Consider the following 18,978-nt stretch of genomic DNA (forward strand, 5'->3'; position numbering starts at 1 on the left):
TGAGAGATTGCTATCAACTTGGGTCCCCAGGTCCCTAATTACTTCTTCTGTACTTAATGGATTACCACCTATGTGGTAATTTGTGGGCACTTTGTTTTGCCAAAGGGGATGACTATACACTTTTGGTGTTTAGCTTGAGGCCATGGCTCTGGCACCAGTTGTCTGTTTCTATGAGGCCCTTTTGGAGGATGCTTGTGTCAGCTGGAGAGTCTATTATGGCGCCCAGTTTGCAGTCATCTGCAAACTTGGTCAGCCACAGTCCTTCCATGTTGGCCTGTACCTCCGAGAAATATATACCGAACAAGAGAGGTCCCAGGACTGAGCCTTGTGGGACACCACTTGTAACTGGTTTGGAGTCTGACATGGCTCCAGCTATTCTAACCATGTGGGTTCTGTCCTTGAGCCAGTTTGCAACCCATCTAGTGACATAGGGGTTTATATTTAAGCTGGTGAGCTTATCTATAATGCCCGAGTGGGGTATTCTATCAAAGGCTTTTGCGAGGTCCAGGTAGGCTGTGTGGACCACCTTCCCCTTGTCAATGGCCTTGGTGACTGTTTCAAAGAAATTGACCAGGTTCAAGAGGCAGGATCTGCCCTTAACAAAGCCAAACTGGGTAGGATCCAGTGTCTGCAGGTCCCCAATATCTTTATTTATAAGGTCCATGATGATCCATTCCATAGCTTTGCAGACCAAGCTAGTGAGACTTATGGGGTGATAGTTTCCAGGATCCGTTGAGGCACCACCTTTGTGGAGAGGGACCACTGTTGCTGTATGCCACTCTTTGGGTACATATCCTGTAGTAAGGCTGAGATTGAACAGTAGTTTTAGGTTTGGGTTTAGCTCTTCTTGGAGTTGATGTAGTCAAGTACACTTCAGAAGATCGAATTGCCAAAATCTCGAACTGCAAATAACCGAAACCAAAAGCTCGAGTTTCGGAAACTCGAACTTCTGAAGCGAAACCATCAAAAAAAAAAAAAAAACACAAACTTCACTTTTTTGCACCCCCCACACCCCCCCTACTTAAATATACCAACTCCAAGATCGATCTACAGTGGGGAGATGGGAAATCTTCCATCTTGCGCTATATGCAGAAGCGCAAAACGGGAGATTTCTCATTTCCTGCCAACACCGCAAAACAAATAAAACATTACGCACACACAGAACATACAACAATACTTGTCTCTGTGTGCACGTAATGTATTAAGGTAAGTAAAGTCTTATTTCTGAACACTACACACATTTGATTTACTAAAATCTCGATCATATGGTCTCGACCATATGAAATTCGAGATTTCAGTCATTCGATTATGTGAAGTGTTCCCATATATATATATATATATATATATACAAATACATATATATATATATGTATACATATATATATATATATATACAAATACATATATATATATATGTATACATATATATAGATATATAAAAGGAGTAGTGGGTTAATGCTGCTGCATTCTGTGCCACTGGTGCAGGGCTTGAAACCCCCCCCCCTTTTTTACTTTACATTTTTTTTAAATAAAATAGTTAGGTAATATTTTAAAGCATCCCTAGTGTATAGTGGTGGTACAGAGGAGTAATATTTCCTGTGTGCATTATGAAGGTATGGGAGTTGAATATTTTTTTTAATGCCATTAGGGCACACTGTACAGAATATCCTTGGGGTCTCATGTTCTTCCTGTTCCATGTCTTTTGCACTGCAAAATTTGTCATTTTATTTTTTTAAGTGCCTTTAAGACATGCTATATATACGTGGTATCCCTGATGTCTAGTGTTCTCTCCACCCAACGTCTTTTATGATACAAAACCTTCTTTTAATTTTAGGTGCCTTGAAGCCATGATATAGAGTTATGCCTGCTGTCTAGTGCATCCCCAACTGATATTGCAGGACTTACTTGTTAGGAGAATGCGGAGGTAAGAAAGTTCACACACAAACATTCACACATTCATGCATACATACACACACAGAATCTCATGGATTATATCACACATTCACCACAAACAGCAATTACCTCTAACACAATCACGTGAATACCAGTTTTGACTGTGTCGATTAACATGGGAAGCTGATATAACTTATGCAACTGATTTTCTGAATTGCTCTGCTATATAAATGACTTACTGCAGGAGTTTCTGGTAGAGAGCACATTGCTAGTTAGCATAAACCTCTCCCCTATATTTCTGCATTAATATTTGCAGTAGGCCAGAGGGACAGCCTCCTCCTATGCTGCGTATCTTCATGTTGCAGCACCACAGTGTGGTTGTCTCTGAAATAGAAATGGTTACTGAGTGCTGGACACCAGGCATGCACATCATGGTAATCATTTTGAATCTGTTCCACAGTCCCTCGTGTGGGAGAACAGGAGACTTAACACCTTGAAAACTGGTCATTTTCTGCAACTGTCTTTCTTTGACCTGAAAGCACAGGTTTATATGGTCAATATAATGTTTTTTGGCCATTGATGAACTTTGTGGAATTTTGTTTGGGGCCATTCTCAATTGGGCTACACCTAGACTAGCTGCTTTTGGTCCAATATAGTGTTTTCCTCCTCTCTAGGGGTTTTGTAAGGCTACACCACACTAGAAGGTACAGATTTCATTTTTTATACTATTTGCAAATATAAATATGAAACTAACAAAATAAAAATAACCAATAAATCACTTCTTTTTCTTTAAGCTCTTTAATACATTTGAATCAAAGGTAATTATACATTCTTGTGTGCAAGCTATAGGATGTAATATAAAAAACATGTCATTATAACTGAGTTCATGTTTATATATTTTCTAAACAGGATTATTGTTTCAGTAACAATTATATGCTTTGTTTTTATACTTTTATTAAATAATGTTATCTGTTATCACATTATAAAATACTTTTGTTGGATTTATATTATATTGTTTATGTGCTGAGTTACTAATGATATTACATATAGATTCATGAATTAATTTCCTCTTGGCTGTATAGGTTGAGTTCAGCCATAGAGTAACTGTTTTAGTAATAGATGCCAGTGAATAAATCTCTATATCTGGTAGATTAATTCCACCCTTCTCCCAACCTTTTAAATGGTTGTTAAGCGTGATTCTAGGCTTATTGTTAAACCAAGGAAATTCAGCATCATTTTATTGTATTGCTGTACAATTTCCTTAGTAGGAGGGATGGAAAAGGATTGTATATAATACAACAATTTTGAGAAAATGATTCATTTAATTATATACAACCTATCTTCCATTGTGTTAAACATCTTATTCCATTTCTGCATTAATGATTTTATTTGACTTAGTATATGAATATAGTTAATATTTATTGTTTCTCTAGTGTTGCTAGTTACTAAGATTCCTTACTAACTTAAACATACTTAGGTATTTAATTTTATTATTAGTATTAGACACTAAGTACTTAACAAAGTCATTATTTAATTCCCTTTTATTTTAGTTAATTAATAAAATTTTCATTTTGGTTTCATTAAATACATGACCAGAAATAATTGAAAGAAGTTTATTGCTTGGAATAATTCAGTTAATGATTATCTTTATCAGATATTGTCAACAGGATGTCATCAGTAAATAACTGTATTTTCATTTCTAAGTCATTCCCAATTACCATGCCTTTAATATTTGTGTTCATTCTAACATAGTTAGCAAAAGGTTCAATTGCTAATGCAAACAGTGAAGGTGAAAGTGTGCATCCTTTTCCAATAGTTATAGAAGTAGAGAGACATGACCCAATCTTAACATAGGCCAGAGAATTTTCATATAGTGTTTTAATTAAGAATGTGAATTGTTGTGAAAAAACATATTCTTCTAGTACCACTAGTAAATAATTCCAATCTATTGAACCAAAGGTGCTATTGATGTCTAGACTCACCAGAGTCATGTCTCTCTTACTTAAATCAACATAATCTATCAAGCCAAGAATTCTTTTAATATTATCGTAGATGTTTTTATCATTAATAAAACCTGTCTGGTTGTAATCAATTAATGATGGTAATATATGTTTAATTCTCTCTGTGTGTATTGCCATAAACATTTTGTAATCTACATTTAACAATAAAATGGGCCTATAGGAAAAACATTCTGAGGGATTTTTTTTTTCAGATTTCATAATATGCGAGATTAAACTATATTTTCAAGAAGGTGGAACTAATATTTCTTGTTTATCCTTGTTAAAAACCTTTAACAGTAACTGTTTAGCTTCTTTGTGGAATAACTTATAAATTTCTGTTGTTATGTTGTCATTTCCTGGTGCTTTATTGGGTTTCACTTTTTTAATTTGATTCTGCAACTTAAACATTGTTATCTGCTTGGCAATGTGTCTACTCTCTTGTTCTTGTATTTTGAGGTTTATATTATCCTGAAGGAAGTTTCTAATTGTTTCTTTCAATTTCATCTCTATGTTGCTAGTATTAAGTTTTTGATAGTGCAACTGAAATGTTTCAAGTATGCTGTTTAAGTCTGAAACTTTCTTATTAATGTTGGAATTATATATTTCTTTTATTTTATTTATTTTAATAACTTTCTTAGTTCTATTTGCTATTTTCCTTTGAGTCTTTGGATTCATTGAATAAGAAATAAGTTTGATTTTTTCTAATTCTGCCATTATGTTATGATGTAATATTTCAGCATATTCTTTATTTTTCATTGCTAAATCACTAGTTAATTGACTATGTCCTTTTTGTATATTAAGTTTAATAATATCTGTTTCCTTTTGAAGTTCAGTTAATTGCTTGTCCCACTGCTTTCTTTTATTTTTGTACCAAGTTAATGTTCTTCCATATATGATTGCTTTTAATGCATCCCATATATAGATTTCCAAAATGTCTTAATTTATGTTTAATTTAAGAAATTGTTGAAATTCTTTTGTATAAAATTCTTTAAACTCTTTTAGATTCGTTATATAGGATGGTATTCTAGTGATTGTCACCTTTTGTTTGTTATGAACTTTGACTTCAAAAGTAATTGCATTGTGGTCTGTTAATGGACAAGAGATTCCTTTAACATTGCTAAAAAGGTGGTTATTTCCTTTGCTATATATGCTCTATCTGTTCTTGAGTGTATGTTATACCTATGTGAAAAAAATGTATAATGTCAGCATATTCATTTACATCTTTAAGGTTATATAGTTCAACAAATTCTGCTAGTGTTTTTGATGTTGTAGTTTTCCTTCTGGTATTTATTGAGTCAGTGTCTTTATCATCTAGTATAAAATTGAAATCCTCAGCTATTATCAAGTTCCCTTTGGAGTGCTGGGTTACTTCTTCTAACTGTTGTATAACGATACTTGCACTCAACCCAGGTATCCAATAAATGCTTATAAAAGTATACAGATTACCATTTATTGAGATAGTTGACATACAAAGCATCCCAGATTTATCTTGATATGAGCTTATTATTTTTTGGCATAACGACAGAATTTTTCCATAAAATCATTACCCCTCTTTTTTTTTTCTTATGTGATGAACTTGTTACTACTGTATAACCATTGAAGCTGAGTAAATTAAGGTCTTCAGTTAATAAATGTGTCTCTTGCAGAAATATCAGTTGTGGGTTTATAGTTTTAATATATTTAAATAAACTTAGTCTCTTACATTAATTATTCATCCCATTAACATTAATTGAGATCACCTTCACATTTAAATACTGCTATATGTAGATTTAATTGAACTTGTATTCCATTAGGCAGAAGAATATATAAAAGTTCTTGTTTGTGTACAGCTGTGAATAAAAAAAAACTGTTTTAGTTTCCTTTTAGTTTGACTAATATACTTAGTCAAGTTAAAAAAAAAAACATAAGAAACATTATAGTATCAAAACCTGAACCATGAACCCCTTTCTATCTCTAGATTTATTATAATCCCTACACTTAAGATGACAAAGCATCAAACTGTCCCTCTCCCTGTCGCAGGCACTATACTCTGAGGCTGACAAGTCATTACTTGTTAGTCAGAAAGTATGTTATCATTCTATAGGATAATTATAACAGTAAACATATGGTTATTAACCAGTATGATATATTCTAAATTCAGTCTACTAAGGTTGACAAGAATTAACAATCCCAATAACATATCAAGAAATCATACAGGTTGATATGAATCACCCTTAACCATAGTATTGTCTTACAGTTATGCTTAAATATAGGCTACACTGCTGTACTTATGAATTTTATAATGCCTGTTTACTATAAGCAAATCTTTCAACATTCCTTCTTATGTTAAAACCTCTTTTTTTTCTAATTGTGGCACCACAAAAACAAGATGAAAACCCATATGCTAGTTAACTTGTATAATTTACGTTTGGATATTGTTTCTCTGGTTTACTTAGGGTAGATTATTTAAAAGTTATTATATAACTTGTAGCAGTGTCATATGTATGTAATTATATACATTTTAAAAGTTCTGAAAAAGGTGAAGTGTAACTTATGTAAGCTGAAAACAACCCTATAAATAGAAAGATTTGATTTATATACAATATTATTTAACTCACTAACAATCCATATTGAATTATAAAGTCAGATGACAACTCAGTCAGCATAATTGAACTGATATAGATGACAGTAAGGTATTGCGCAAGTTTCCTTTTCTGTGTTAACAGGCTGAGAAACATTTACTTAAGTAACTCAGTCTGTATCACAGTAAAACTGTTTTAAAAGTTTGGCTTGTATGTGATATTATTTTAATGTTCAAAGTTACCCTTTTACAGATAGCTGTAGCCTTAAATGTAGTGCCTTTATCTAATGCCATGACTGCTCTATCAGTGTAAAAGACCACAAAACTCTGCAACTTACATCACCCTTCATAGACTAAAAAGAAACATAAGCAAATACAGAAACTGTAATCAGTAACTTTTCTTTATGCATAACTACTATTCTTATGGTTTGTAGATAAATGTTAGTGTGGAATAGATATGTGGACTTGTTTGTCTTTTGGGCTTTTCCCGGTTAAGGGTCGCCACAGTGGAACTCCAGTCCGCTAATGATTGGCAGTCGATTTTTATGGTGCCGAGTTGCCAGCCCGACACCCAACCTTCAGCGAAGGCACGCCCATTCACGCATGTCTTTCAGAGGCCACTCGACTAGCCTCCTTTTATTGGCCTACTTGCTTTTGTGACAGAAAACTTTCAAATCAATTAATTGTTTACAATGAAAATGTAGATATTTAATCAATAAATGTGTAGATTTAACATGAAATCTGTAAAACAAAACTGTTCTTTTATTTTTACACATATGTTTTACTAGATCATTAAATTATAATCTGTGGTAAACTATTAATACACTTAGAGTGAAATAGTGTGTCACTTTAAGAGCTTAGAATGATAAAACAACTAAATCTGAGTGTTGTAAAGCAGTGATACCACTATGCTTCATTTACTTTAATTTTAGTGCCTCTGTTTGATTATGGAAAAACCCAGGCTTTAGAATTGCTTCATGAAGAGTTCTAAAACAAAGCAAAAAAAGTGTAATCATCTTGCGATTCCGGCGAGAAACTAGAGAATGTAAGTGTGGTGTAAACTGAGGTTCTTGGCTTACTCTGTTCATTTTTATGAACTGTATTACCACAGATTTTTAAAAGAAAAACTTTTTTTAAGAAAACGATCATAAATACTATATCAATGAGTTACTATACATCTTAAAATAAAACATTTTGTATACAAATCATGTACTCTAAAAACTAATTATTATTTATATTAAACACATTATTAAAGCTTTGTTAGAAGAGAAGCAAGGCTATCAACTATAAATATAAGTAAAGAATCAATGCAACCAACATTCAAATGACACTATTAGTATAATCTCCAGCCCAACCAAAACACAGCTATCCCTAGTTGTCATTCAATTTTGTATATTAAGTAACCCATAAACATTGTTAACAGGGATAACAGTTCCTATACTTATGACTGTATTGTCTATTTGTTTTAAGTATTAATGTTGGTTATAAATTCAGATTAATAAAGACAAATTAATGTCCATTACCTTTTCCTGATAGAGTGCTGAAGATTTATATTTCCCTATCCATAAACTGCAGGTGCTTAATAATCTAAAAACATTTTATTTTAACAAGTAAATATAATTTGTCCTTCATTTTTTTATTTTTCTTTCCTGTTGTCTTCCGGTTATTCTTCTCAGCTTGACATTTGAGGCTACATCCAAAGCAATCCATTTCTTCTGTTTGATCTAGGAAGTTGTTTTTAGAAAGAAAAGAAACTGCATTATCTAAGGGTTCAAAGGCTCTGTTGTCTTCTGGGAAAATGTGAAGTCTGGCTTGAAATAAAAGATTAACTTTTAATTGTTGTTGTTTAAGTTTATTAATTAGTGGTAAACATTCCTTCCTTTTGGCTGCCACTGTAGAAGAGCAGATATTATCAAACCTAGTAATGTTGTCATATTTCATTGTGGAATTGGTCCATGCTGACTTCAGAATCAGTTCTTTGTCCTGTGAAGAGAAAAAAAGAACTATGACAGATCTTGGTTTGGTTTTGTCCTTGCTGAGCATGGTTGATTTACTCAAAGACTGATGTGCCCTCTCAATTCCACATGAAAAGGCTTCTTGCAATTTTAAAGCTTTGGGAAGCCAGGTTGTGAGGAAATTGGTTATGTTTTGAGTCCACATTTTCAGGTAAACCATAAATCCAAAGATTATTCCTCCTGGATCTGTTCTTGAGATTTATTAAAGCTGTATTTTGCTTCAAAAGAAATTCCACTTGTAGTTCTTGTTCTGCTAATCTTGGTCATTTAATGATTTTTCCATCCCGGTGATTTGGATCTTTTGTTGCTGCATCATTTCTTTTAAACCTCTTTTTGTCTGGAGGTTTCTCGTTTATACAAATCCAGTTTACTGTCCATTTTATCAAATTTTTTGGTTAGTTCAGACATGTTGATTAATTAGGTTAGCAGGTCCTTCTTTGAAGACTGGTCTTGAAAGTTGTATTTTGAGTTGCTCATCTTATAACAGTATCAGAAGCCTTTCTGTTGATGTTTTGACCGGAATTTTGTTAAATACTGGCATTTTTTTCTGATAAAACAAGCCAGTGACCTTTAAATATTATATCCTGTAATTTTTGTAAAGAAATTAGTCCTGGTTTTCAATTTTTTCTGTCAGTAAATATAAAGACTGTCAGAGCTCAAGAAAAGTGTTGCTAACTAGCCTGCATCTGGGCCATGCCCCTTTTAATCTTTTTTTATTAAAGTCTGAGGAAGTGTTCCTGTTGGATGTGAAAGTGCATAAATATTTTATTGTAACTCCCATGTTTGCAGCCTCTCTACTTTTTATGTTTACAGCAGATAAGGTATCGATTTCTTGATGTGCTGGCTTTTCAGACAGTTCAACATGAAATGGAAGATACAAGGCTAGAACTCAATGAGCTATGGATTGACAAGCTGGCTGAAAAAAATATTGCCCAGACTCCAAATATTTCAGAAATGTTTATTAAAGTAAACTTAAAATTAGTATTTTGCCTGTAAATGAAACTGCACAAATGGTCAGTCAGTACCTAATTGGTTCTTACAAGGAAAGTTTGCAAAAATTATTACGTTGCATAGTGTAGTGAAACCATGCAACCACTGATTTAAAATTATGAAAGTATAATATGAATTAAGGAAAACAAAATTATGATTAGCATCCAATGACAGTTAATCACACAGTGCTTTGGTTATTTTTAATAAAAGTATGCTAACTTCTTTACAGAAAAATAGCATAACATGGTTTTGGGACTATACTTTCAAAAACATAGCTGAAATTGAAATGGGTTATCAAATAAGAAAGAATTATCTAGGGATAAAAATAATGTATTAAAACATTGAACTGTAACAGAGCAAAAGTGGAGGGAAAACAGAAAGATATAGACACTTACCGGTTAATAATGAGATCCCATTTAGGGCTTGATGTGGGGTCACTGGTTCGAGTGCTCCAGCATGAAACTAATGTTATCACAAATTGGTCTGGATCTATTCCTGTAAGGATGATTCCAACATAAATCCTAGTATTTACAGCAAGTGTCACTGGGGTAACTGTAAAAGGCTGACTGTATGCAGAATCCCGGAACAGAATCATCTTTGCCTGGTATATCCCTTGGCCAGAAGACAGGCTTGCATTAATAACACTGTATATAAAATAAGAATTATGAGATAATAATTAGAGTACTGATACATGTATTACTTAAAGTATCGTACAACATTAAGACGTGCATTATCACTACAACAGGATGACTGCCTATGACCCAGCTTTTGGAAAAATAGTTCATTCAATTTGCTGAAATTGTTAAGGTTCAGGATACATTACACTTCATTCACTGATCTCCTGATTTGAGAAACTTCATCCTAATCTCACTTTGTTATACATTCTCATCCTGGATTCTAGCCCCTGTAAATAAGAACTATTTAGATATGAAGGTGATTTCCAGTTAATACAGGTATATTTTTTATCATTCAGATGTGGATAGCACTAGCATTCAATGATAAACAAAAGTGGGATAAATTAAAGATACTTCACAAGAATTATGACATTAAAATGTAACTGCAATGCAATAACTACAACTCTTACATTGGCACTTACATAATTTTGTGGGGTACTAATATATGTACCCTGGAACTGTATTTGCGGCAGTGGAGAAATGACTGCAAACTGTTCTTGCTACCGCTGTTGGTATAGGTGCTGGTGGTGATGGTAGTGCATGTGTGTGTGTGTGTGTGTGTGTGTGTGTGTGTGTGTGTGTGTGTGTGTGTGTGTGTGTACGCGCGCGCACTTGTGAATGCACAAACATGTTAAGAATAGAGTGGCAAAATCTGGACAAAACCTAACATAATGGGGGGACAAAGGGCCAAAAATAGGAACACATTTTAAATATTGCTCTTATAAACTTAAAAAGTTGCTAGAATAACAGGATTTGTGTTAGCATGCATTTTCTGAAGGATTTGAAGCCTGAAACTCAAGTGCATGTCATTATTCAGTGACTTTAATCCTTACATCATACCAGTGAATTGTCAAAAAAACACATTTTTTTTGAGAAACAGAACAAAAATATGAAACAAAAATTTGTAAATTCTATGAAAATCTGTACAGTTGAGAGGTATGAGTGGCAACAAGAATGAACAGGGCAGTAGTTAATTAGAATTTAAACAAATCTTGAAAAAAATTAGTTGATGGTATTGGCCCAAATAAAGTTTCTAATTACACATTTTTTGCAAAACAATATCTTAATTAGAAATAGCAATAAATGCAAATGGTTTGTCATATAATTGAAAAACAAACATTCCTTTAACTGAAAGCAATTATTTCAGTATATATGATAAATGTCTTAAAGGCAAAGCATTGAACAGATTTCCATTAATGTTTATTTAAACTAGGGCTCATTTCCAAAACATGATCACATAAGTCTACTGTATTGCTTAAGTTACGACATTCACTGGTGGTGACCACTTCTAGCTCTCATAGAATTTGAATGCAAGTTTTGCAGATATTGCTAAAATATATTAATTGTTAACAGTGCCCTTAATTATATAACAATATTTATCTTATAGTCTAGTTGCAATCTTACTGAGAGTTTAGCCTGCATATAAGGCTGTACATGCAGTGAACTCATTTGTATTAAGTGAGCTATGAATATGAATTCATGCTATCTTGGGTTCTGTGACCAGATGGTAAGAATAATGCCTAAGTGTTATTAAAATATGATTCAAAACATTACCTTTTGAAGGTCAGTAGATTCAATTGTATGTCCTAATGTTTGTGAAGAAATATAATGTCCCTGTTATTGCAGTCTTCAGGAAACTTAGATTTTCCTATTATTTGTAAAAAATTGTATTGCCAGTTTTTCTGTCAATACTCTATAAATTCCAGGGTGAATCACATCAGGGTCCATTGCATTGATGGCCTTTAGTTTTTCTAGCCATTTCATTTTATCTATTTTTTTTTGCCTCTCCACCCCCAACTACTGAGCCTTGGCATCACAGTCTCTAGATGGACCATTTCATTCCTCTGGGTGAAAGCTATTTAACCTACTTACTTTCTGGGGTGAGAGTCAAATATGCCAACAATGAGAATTATCATTTACATACTGGAGGATTAATTTTTCCCCATTAAGAACTACCTTGACCTTTTGTGTGCTTATTTGCTTCCAAGGGGTTAGTTAGAGTCTCTTGATCTTATGCAATATACCTACACACCTCCACCAGAGATAGAGATAAAGATAAGTGGCTCGGCACTCCCTCATAGACTACATCCCTCCATCATTCCTAGTTTCTACTAGGGGATCAGCAATGGTAACCAGGCTTGTACATTTGGTCACCTTCAATCCCATTGATGAGGCGTGAGCAGACTAGGCCTCAACATTTCACCCTTACACCTGCTCCAGTAAGCACCACAGCTGCCACTCAGACTCATGTCATCACAGGAATATAGGAATTACAAGGCAATTGAGTCTTATGGCTATAGTACCTACCCTCAGAGTGACCCTCTTCTCTTGAAGAGGACCTGCTACTCAAGCTAGGAGGGAATTTGTGAATATCTATCCAATCATCCAGTCCCCCTGTGAAGGAAGATAATGTATCACACTGCTTAATTTGCAGTGGGACTGTAGTTACCTGTGTTGTACTCAGTCTTATATCCCTCTGTGTCAGTACAGCTAGTTTTTCTACTTATTTCAGAATGGTTTGATCTGCGAACAGACTGAACTTAAGCTTTCTATTTGCTTTCCAGTCAACATTCATCTCTGTCCAGCCTTACCATTCCTGAGTTTTTTTATCAGTATGTTTTACCTTTTCTTTCTGTCTTATCTATTAGTTAAAAGGTTTATTATGTTTAATGAGTGAATAGCAGTTGCCTGACTTTGAGTGCCTTTACCTTTCCTGTTGCTTTTCCCTGATCTTTCTGCATTTATCGGTGTTGTTTCAGGGTTTTAGTTTGACTTTACTATATATCATTTATTTAACACCATTTTATTTCAGAATCACAGTATGTTATCATTTGATACCACTTTATTTGAGAATCATAGCATTTATTTCCCCATTTTTTTCATTTGGAGCATCAATTCCATTTTATAAAAGTCTGTACTGTTGAATTCCAGATCAAGGTTTTCTGATTAGTTGAACGAACCCTACTCATTGAGCATCAGTTGCTCAAACTGACTGCCTAGTTTAAGAACTGAAAAGCTGTCTTCACCTGAAACCACAAGGTAACAATCTCCCATTACCTGTCTCAGTCCCAGTACTAGCTTTTCAATGCTTGTCCTTTCTGTGTAGAAAATTATCTTTTTTTGGTGTGCCTCCAAATAAAGTGCTCCAGGCAGTCTCTTGAACAGTGATGCCTCCCATGAATCATTCTGGACATTCCTCTACTGTAATAAGTAAGCCTGTATCATTTACATAATTTTTTTGTATTTTTCTTCTACTACAGGGGTCTGTTCTCAGCTCATGTGTTGTCTCTAGTGCAGTTTCCTGTATCTAGTGTTACCGCCTGTGCCTCTTCCTATTCTTGTATAGTCAACTGTGCTTTTGCATTCATTCCTGCTTTTAGACATGTTTCCCTGCTTGTTCCTCATTAAACTATGTATATATGTTTGTATCTTGCTTTTGTTTTTCTGTTGACCAGGCTTCGGTAATTGCCATAAAAAAGATACCTCTTTTATGACAAAACCAACTCCTTGGGTACCTTTTTGCCTAAACAGTGGGCATTGAGGATTATTGCCTTCCTTATTTTGTTTTGTTTCTTCCCTGTACCCCTCACCTGACAATCTGCTGCCCATGTCCTTCTCCTATAGTTTCTACCTCCTCCTGGTATCACACTGATGGGAGGGATGGGGAGTGTGGAGAATGGTTTACTTCTTGCATCACCCCTTTGACTGAAACCATAGGTTCATAGGTTTATTGGTAAGTACTAGGCTAGCCATTTTAAGCTTAGACAATTTCCTTTTTTATGCTTAAAATAACCTAGCCCATTTGGTTATAGATTAGACTTACCCAACCCATGGTTGATAATTGTATATTACCCCTAATGAGAATAATTAGGAACATACCATAGATAATTTGAGGGGACCTATACATGGGATATAAAGTATTTAGGAGCTGTATACTGTGGTGGTGGTGCTGCGGTAGCATTGTTGCCTCACAGTAAGATGTTGTCCTGTTCGATTCTCAGTTAGAGCATCTTCTGTGTGGAGACATGCGTGAATGGGCATACCTTCGTTGAAGGTTGTGCGTCAGAGCTGGCAACTCGGCACATAAAAATCTACTGCCAATCATTAGTGGACCGGAGTACCGCTGTGGCGACCCCTAACTGGGAAAAAGCTGAAAGACACAACAACAAATCTGTCCATTTGAAGTACAGAGGCAGTCCTGGGTAAAGTTTCTGTTTCCCATTCATAGATCTAAGTTAGTTTGGAAAAAAGGCAGGGATTAACTTTGTTTTATGAGGATGGGGAGTCTTCCACAGTAGCAGTATCCTCTGTGAAATATACTTGTCCCTCCAAACCATTTGGTTGATGTTGCAGAAGAGGTTTATATACATAGATTGAACATTTCTGGTGGCATTTGACTTGCCAATGTGCACTAAATACATCAGTAATGGAATGGAGGATCCTTTTTATGCCAGATAGAGGTCACCTCTTAGCAGTCTGTAAGATACCAAGTATAGTGACTGGTCTTTGAGTTGGTCCATGTAGGAGATGTTGTTTAGACTTTTTATCCTTTTAGTAAGATATCTTAGTGAGCATTCCAATTGCTGCATGTGTCTGGACAGATACACACCAAAGGGGGCATTATACTCAAATATTGGCCTACTGAGGGCTGAGTAAAGGGAGGACAATGACATCCCTAGACCTAGACGCAGTCTCTTTGGTTATAAGCTGTGCAATATAGAATGACTTTCTTACAACAGCAGAAATATGTTGGTCAAAAGTTAGGTCACTGTCCACATAATATTCCAAACAACTGGACCAAGTCTTAGTGGCGTATTGTCAATGTGGTAGCTCTCTGGGATAGATGATTTCCCTAAGGATACAATAATGCATTTTTCTGGCATTTCATTTCAGACCATGATTTTGAAACAAGTCATTTATTTTAGAGATTCAATGACTGCTCCTAGCTTGCATTAATTTGCAAACCTATTCAGCCACAGCCCTTTGATCTTGGCTTTTACTTCAGAAAAGTAGATGAGAAGTGGGAGAGGTCCCAACATAGAACCCTGGGTGACTACACTGGTGACTAGTCTCTTTATTAATGTAATTTTCCTTATTTTGATTATCTGCATCCTATCTGTGAGCCAGTTGGCAAGCCAGTGGGTGACATAGCGGTTTATTCCCAGTTTAATGAACTTTTCTACTATGTCTGAGTAGGAAATTGTGTCAAAAGCTTTGGCCATGATGAGCTATGTGGTCTGTACCATTTTGCCTTCATCCACTGCATTGGGGAACTTTTCAAAAAAAATTCACCAGGTTGAGTAAGCATGACCTGCTCTTGATGAATCTAAACTGAGATGGATCTAGTGTTTGGAGGTTCCCTATGTCCTGTATGATTAATGCCATGATTTCTATAAGGTTTTCCATCAATGTCAGGCTTAAATATCAGTCACCTAGCTCATAGCCAGGGTTGCATTTTCATGTCATTTCTTATCACAGGAGTTATTATGGAAGTCAGTCTAGCAGAATATGTGTGTGTTGTGATGGCCAGCATCAGGTTGTATCTCCAGATCTTTATATATTTGTGTTTGCGCTCAAGCAGTCATTCATTGTGTGCATTTTTGTTTTTTTTTTCTAAGTGTTTGTGTGGCCATGGAGTAATATATATAAGTAAGGGGGGGGGGGGTCAGGGCAAAATCTCTACATGGGGGGGGGGTGCAGAGGGACTTGTGGAGAAGGTTTTCTAAGAAATGAGTTTATAGTCAAATGTGTTTTCAATGAAATGAGTTTTCAAATAGGTTTGGCCATTTTTTGATTCAATGAAATGACATTGACCCATATATTTATATATGGGTTCCCTTCAGAAGATTGAGTTAACAGAAAGTCAAATGTTATATCTAGTCGAAACGATGACTAGCTTTCTGAAATGTTGAAGCTTTTGAATGGAGATCATGCACAGTAGAGATCGGGGAATTTACCCTTTTCCCCCTGTAGTGTGATCTTAGAGTTGGCATATTTAATATGCAGAAGGTGTAGGGGGTGCAGGGGGGCTTGATCCCATGCAAAAATGTAGATTTTTTATTGTTTTCTGTTGTTCAACTTTTTGGAAAGTTGATCGTATTGTCTCAGTTATATGATGTTCAACTTTCTGTTGAGTCAATCTTCAAGTAGAGCCATATATAGAGTGTATATGTGTATGTGTTTGTGTATATGTATGTGTGTGTGTGTGTGTGTGTGTGTGTGTGTGTGTGTGTGTGTGTGTGTGTGTGTGTGTGTGTGTGTGTATATATATATATATATATATATATATATATATATATATATATATATATGTATAATATACACAGTTTGTCTTCTAAACATTCTTGCTTGCTAGAAGTTCATGGCTGACTTGCGCATTGCTATGTGCTTGAAATGACAAGTGCCCTACCTCTCAGCAGCCCGATACTTGTAAATTCCGTAGTCCTTTCACAACCCAGTCTTACTGAACTATATAGACTTCCACAACTCTGACTGTAGATCTCCAGTCCAGTCCATAACTCTAACTTGAAACCTTAGTCTTTAACCCTAAACTCCACTTCTTCTCCCTAAGCCTAAATTCCTTGATCAGTCTCTAAATCTAGAATTACCCTCCTTCTCTCTAAACCTAAATGTTTTGATCACTGCTATAAAGTCCCTTCTTGGTCACAAACCCTAATGCTCCCCTTCCACTCCCTTAAAATAAATTCCCTTATTGCACCATAACCTTAAACTACCCTCCTGCTCCATAACCCTAGGTTTGAATCCTGCCATAAGCCAGTAAACAGCTAATCTCCAACACCATCGTACTCCCTCCACACTCCCTGCCGTACTTACCCTGCTCGAATTTAGATAAGTGGCGGAGTCTCAGAGTTGGTTTATATAAGTAGCAGTAGTTATGGGCCTACAAAGACCTTCTGCAGAAACAGTCATTTGAAGTTTTCTGTTTGCTCATAGATAGTTAATAGGCATGTCATTTGGGAGACCATTAAAAATCATAAATTTCCAATTGCCCCAAAGCACTGTCCGGTTAAGAGACTTGCCCAAGAAGCTGGAAAGATTCAAACCGTGTGTCCTTTGGATGGGAAGCACTTCATTAACAAGTCAGAGCTTTATTCTACAGCACTAACTGCTAAACAAAATTATACCACACCAGATGGATTCAAACCCTCAGTTATTTGTTTAATAAGCCAATACAGTCTGCATTAGGCTATGGGGGGCTGATAATGCACAACAACTAGCAGGCATGAATCAACAACCTTCATCACTTCTAACTTCAGAGTCACTGCATTTATATGCTGAGCTACATTAGTAGCGAGTTGTTTTCTTTGGAAAATGTCTTGTTATTGTTTTTAATAGGTTGAGTTTCTATCTTTACTGTTTTCTTGTTGTTACTTTTTTTTGATAGGTTGAGTTTCAATCTTTACTATTCCAGTTCACTTTAATGATCAAATAAAAATGTATAGTGTCCGAGCAATAGAAATGACAATTATGATATTTTGTTGCTTAAAATAAATGTATGCTTCTCACATATTACAAATTGGAACTGAAACCAATGCAGCATAAATTCAGTCTTCTTTGAAGAACATAAGTTTACCTCTCAATTGGCTTAACAGATAGCGTTGACGATAGGTTTACACTGAGAGGATATTCACATCTGAATGCAATGTTTATTTTCCTTTCTCGGATTATCACACTGTTATTTGTATTTCTTGTTGTTCCTTGGATGGCATTTGAATAGATGAAGTGAGTTTCATTTACCTAATTGTAGTGGGTAAAAATAATACAGTATTAAAATCAGATAATTCCAAGAATTAGAAACCCAAAGCCTATATGACTACTGGCACTATTTAAATGTATATAAAAAATTCTCTTAATGAATGTTAACAAGAATAAGGAATCATCTTCCTACAAGAGTATCGTGTCCAATTCAGTATTAGAAATATACACTGCAATGGCTAAAAAGTTTTTAATGACAAAAGCAAAAAATAAGCAAGAAAAGAGACAATACATTTGTTCACTTAGCACAGGGTCTGTTTACCCAGAAAATGCAACTTCCTTGTTGTTGAAAACCTCACGGTTGCCTGAGCTCAAATGCACTTTGTAAAATAAAAGTTTTGTAAACATTATGGATTATTAGTTTTTAAGTATATTAAACTCTCAATAAATTATACAAGTATGTCATATTCACATCATTCTAAATCCTGAATAGCAACACTAAACATCAAGGAACTAAAAATACTGGAGTCTTACTTTTACAAATGAGGTTTGGAACAGACCAATTTGTCCAGGGCCATCTTCAGTTGGGGCTAGTTAGAGTAGTAGGAATTAGGAAGTTAAGGGGAGGATAGGGTTAAACAGGAATGAGGGATGATTGGGAGGAAATGAGGTAAGGATAGGGAGGGACTTAAAGGTTTTAGCCAAGTGTAACTGGAGTAGGAGTCACATTTTTGGCGTGAGCTTGCTATTGCAAGTATTATGTCCATGACGGCCTGTAGGTATTGTGGTGCAAGTAGGCCTTGGACTACTTTTAGTCAGGAATGGTGTAAAATTCTGAGTAGCAATTTGGATTTTTATTCTGTTTTAATTGAAGGAGAATAACTTAACATGTGTAGTGGTGGGGAAAATACATTTCTTAAAGTGTGTAATTTCTTTTCAACATGTACGAAAAGTTAAAATGGAGTATTGAGGAGTTTGGTTTATTGGGGGTAGTAGTTTGGGTGCTTTCAGATTGAAATGGACAATGGGGGAAGGGGGCACAGAGGTTGTATTCAACCTGTCTTGTAGGCTTCCAAAATGGAATTCAAAAGAAAATTTGTGTAATCTATTCATTGTCTATGTAGCTGTTT

General features: G+C 35.0%; 1 protein-coding gene across 1 annotated transcript in view; it reads right to left on the reverse strand.

Moving 5' to 3' along the window:
* Positions 1-18,978, reverse strand: part of LOC122808390 (alpha-tectorin-like) — a gene marked incomplete at its 3' end in the record, with an annotated part of 263,674 nt that overhangs the window by 13,239 nt on the left and 231,457 nt on the right. Inside the window, 2 exon segments of the mRNA XM_044079357.1 lie at positions 9,854-10,102; positions 17,727-17,890. Coding sequence (XP_043935292.1) covers positions 9,854-10,102; positions 17,727-17,890 — 413 coding nt within the window.

The sequence above is a fragment of the Protopterus annectens genome, chromosome 8.part0, assembly GCF_019279795.1.
Source record: "Protopterus annectens isolate FY-2018-M chromosome 8.part0, PAN1.0, whole genome shotgun sequence".
Lineage (NCBI taxonomy): Eukaryota > Metazoa > Chordata > Ceratodontiformes > Protopteridae > Protopterus > Protopterus annectens.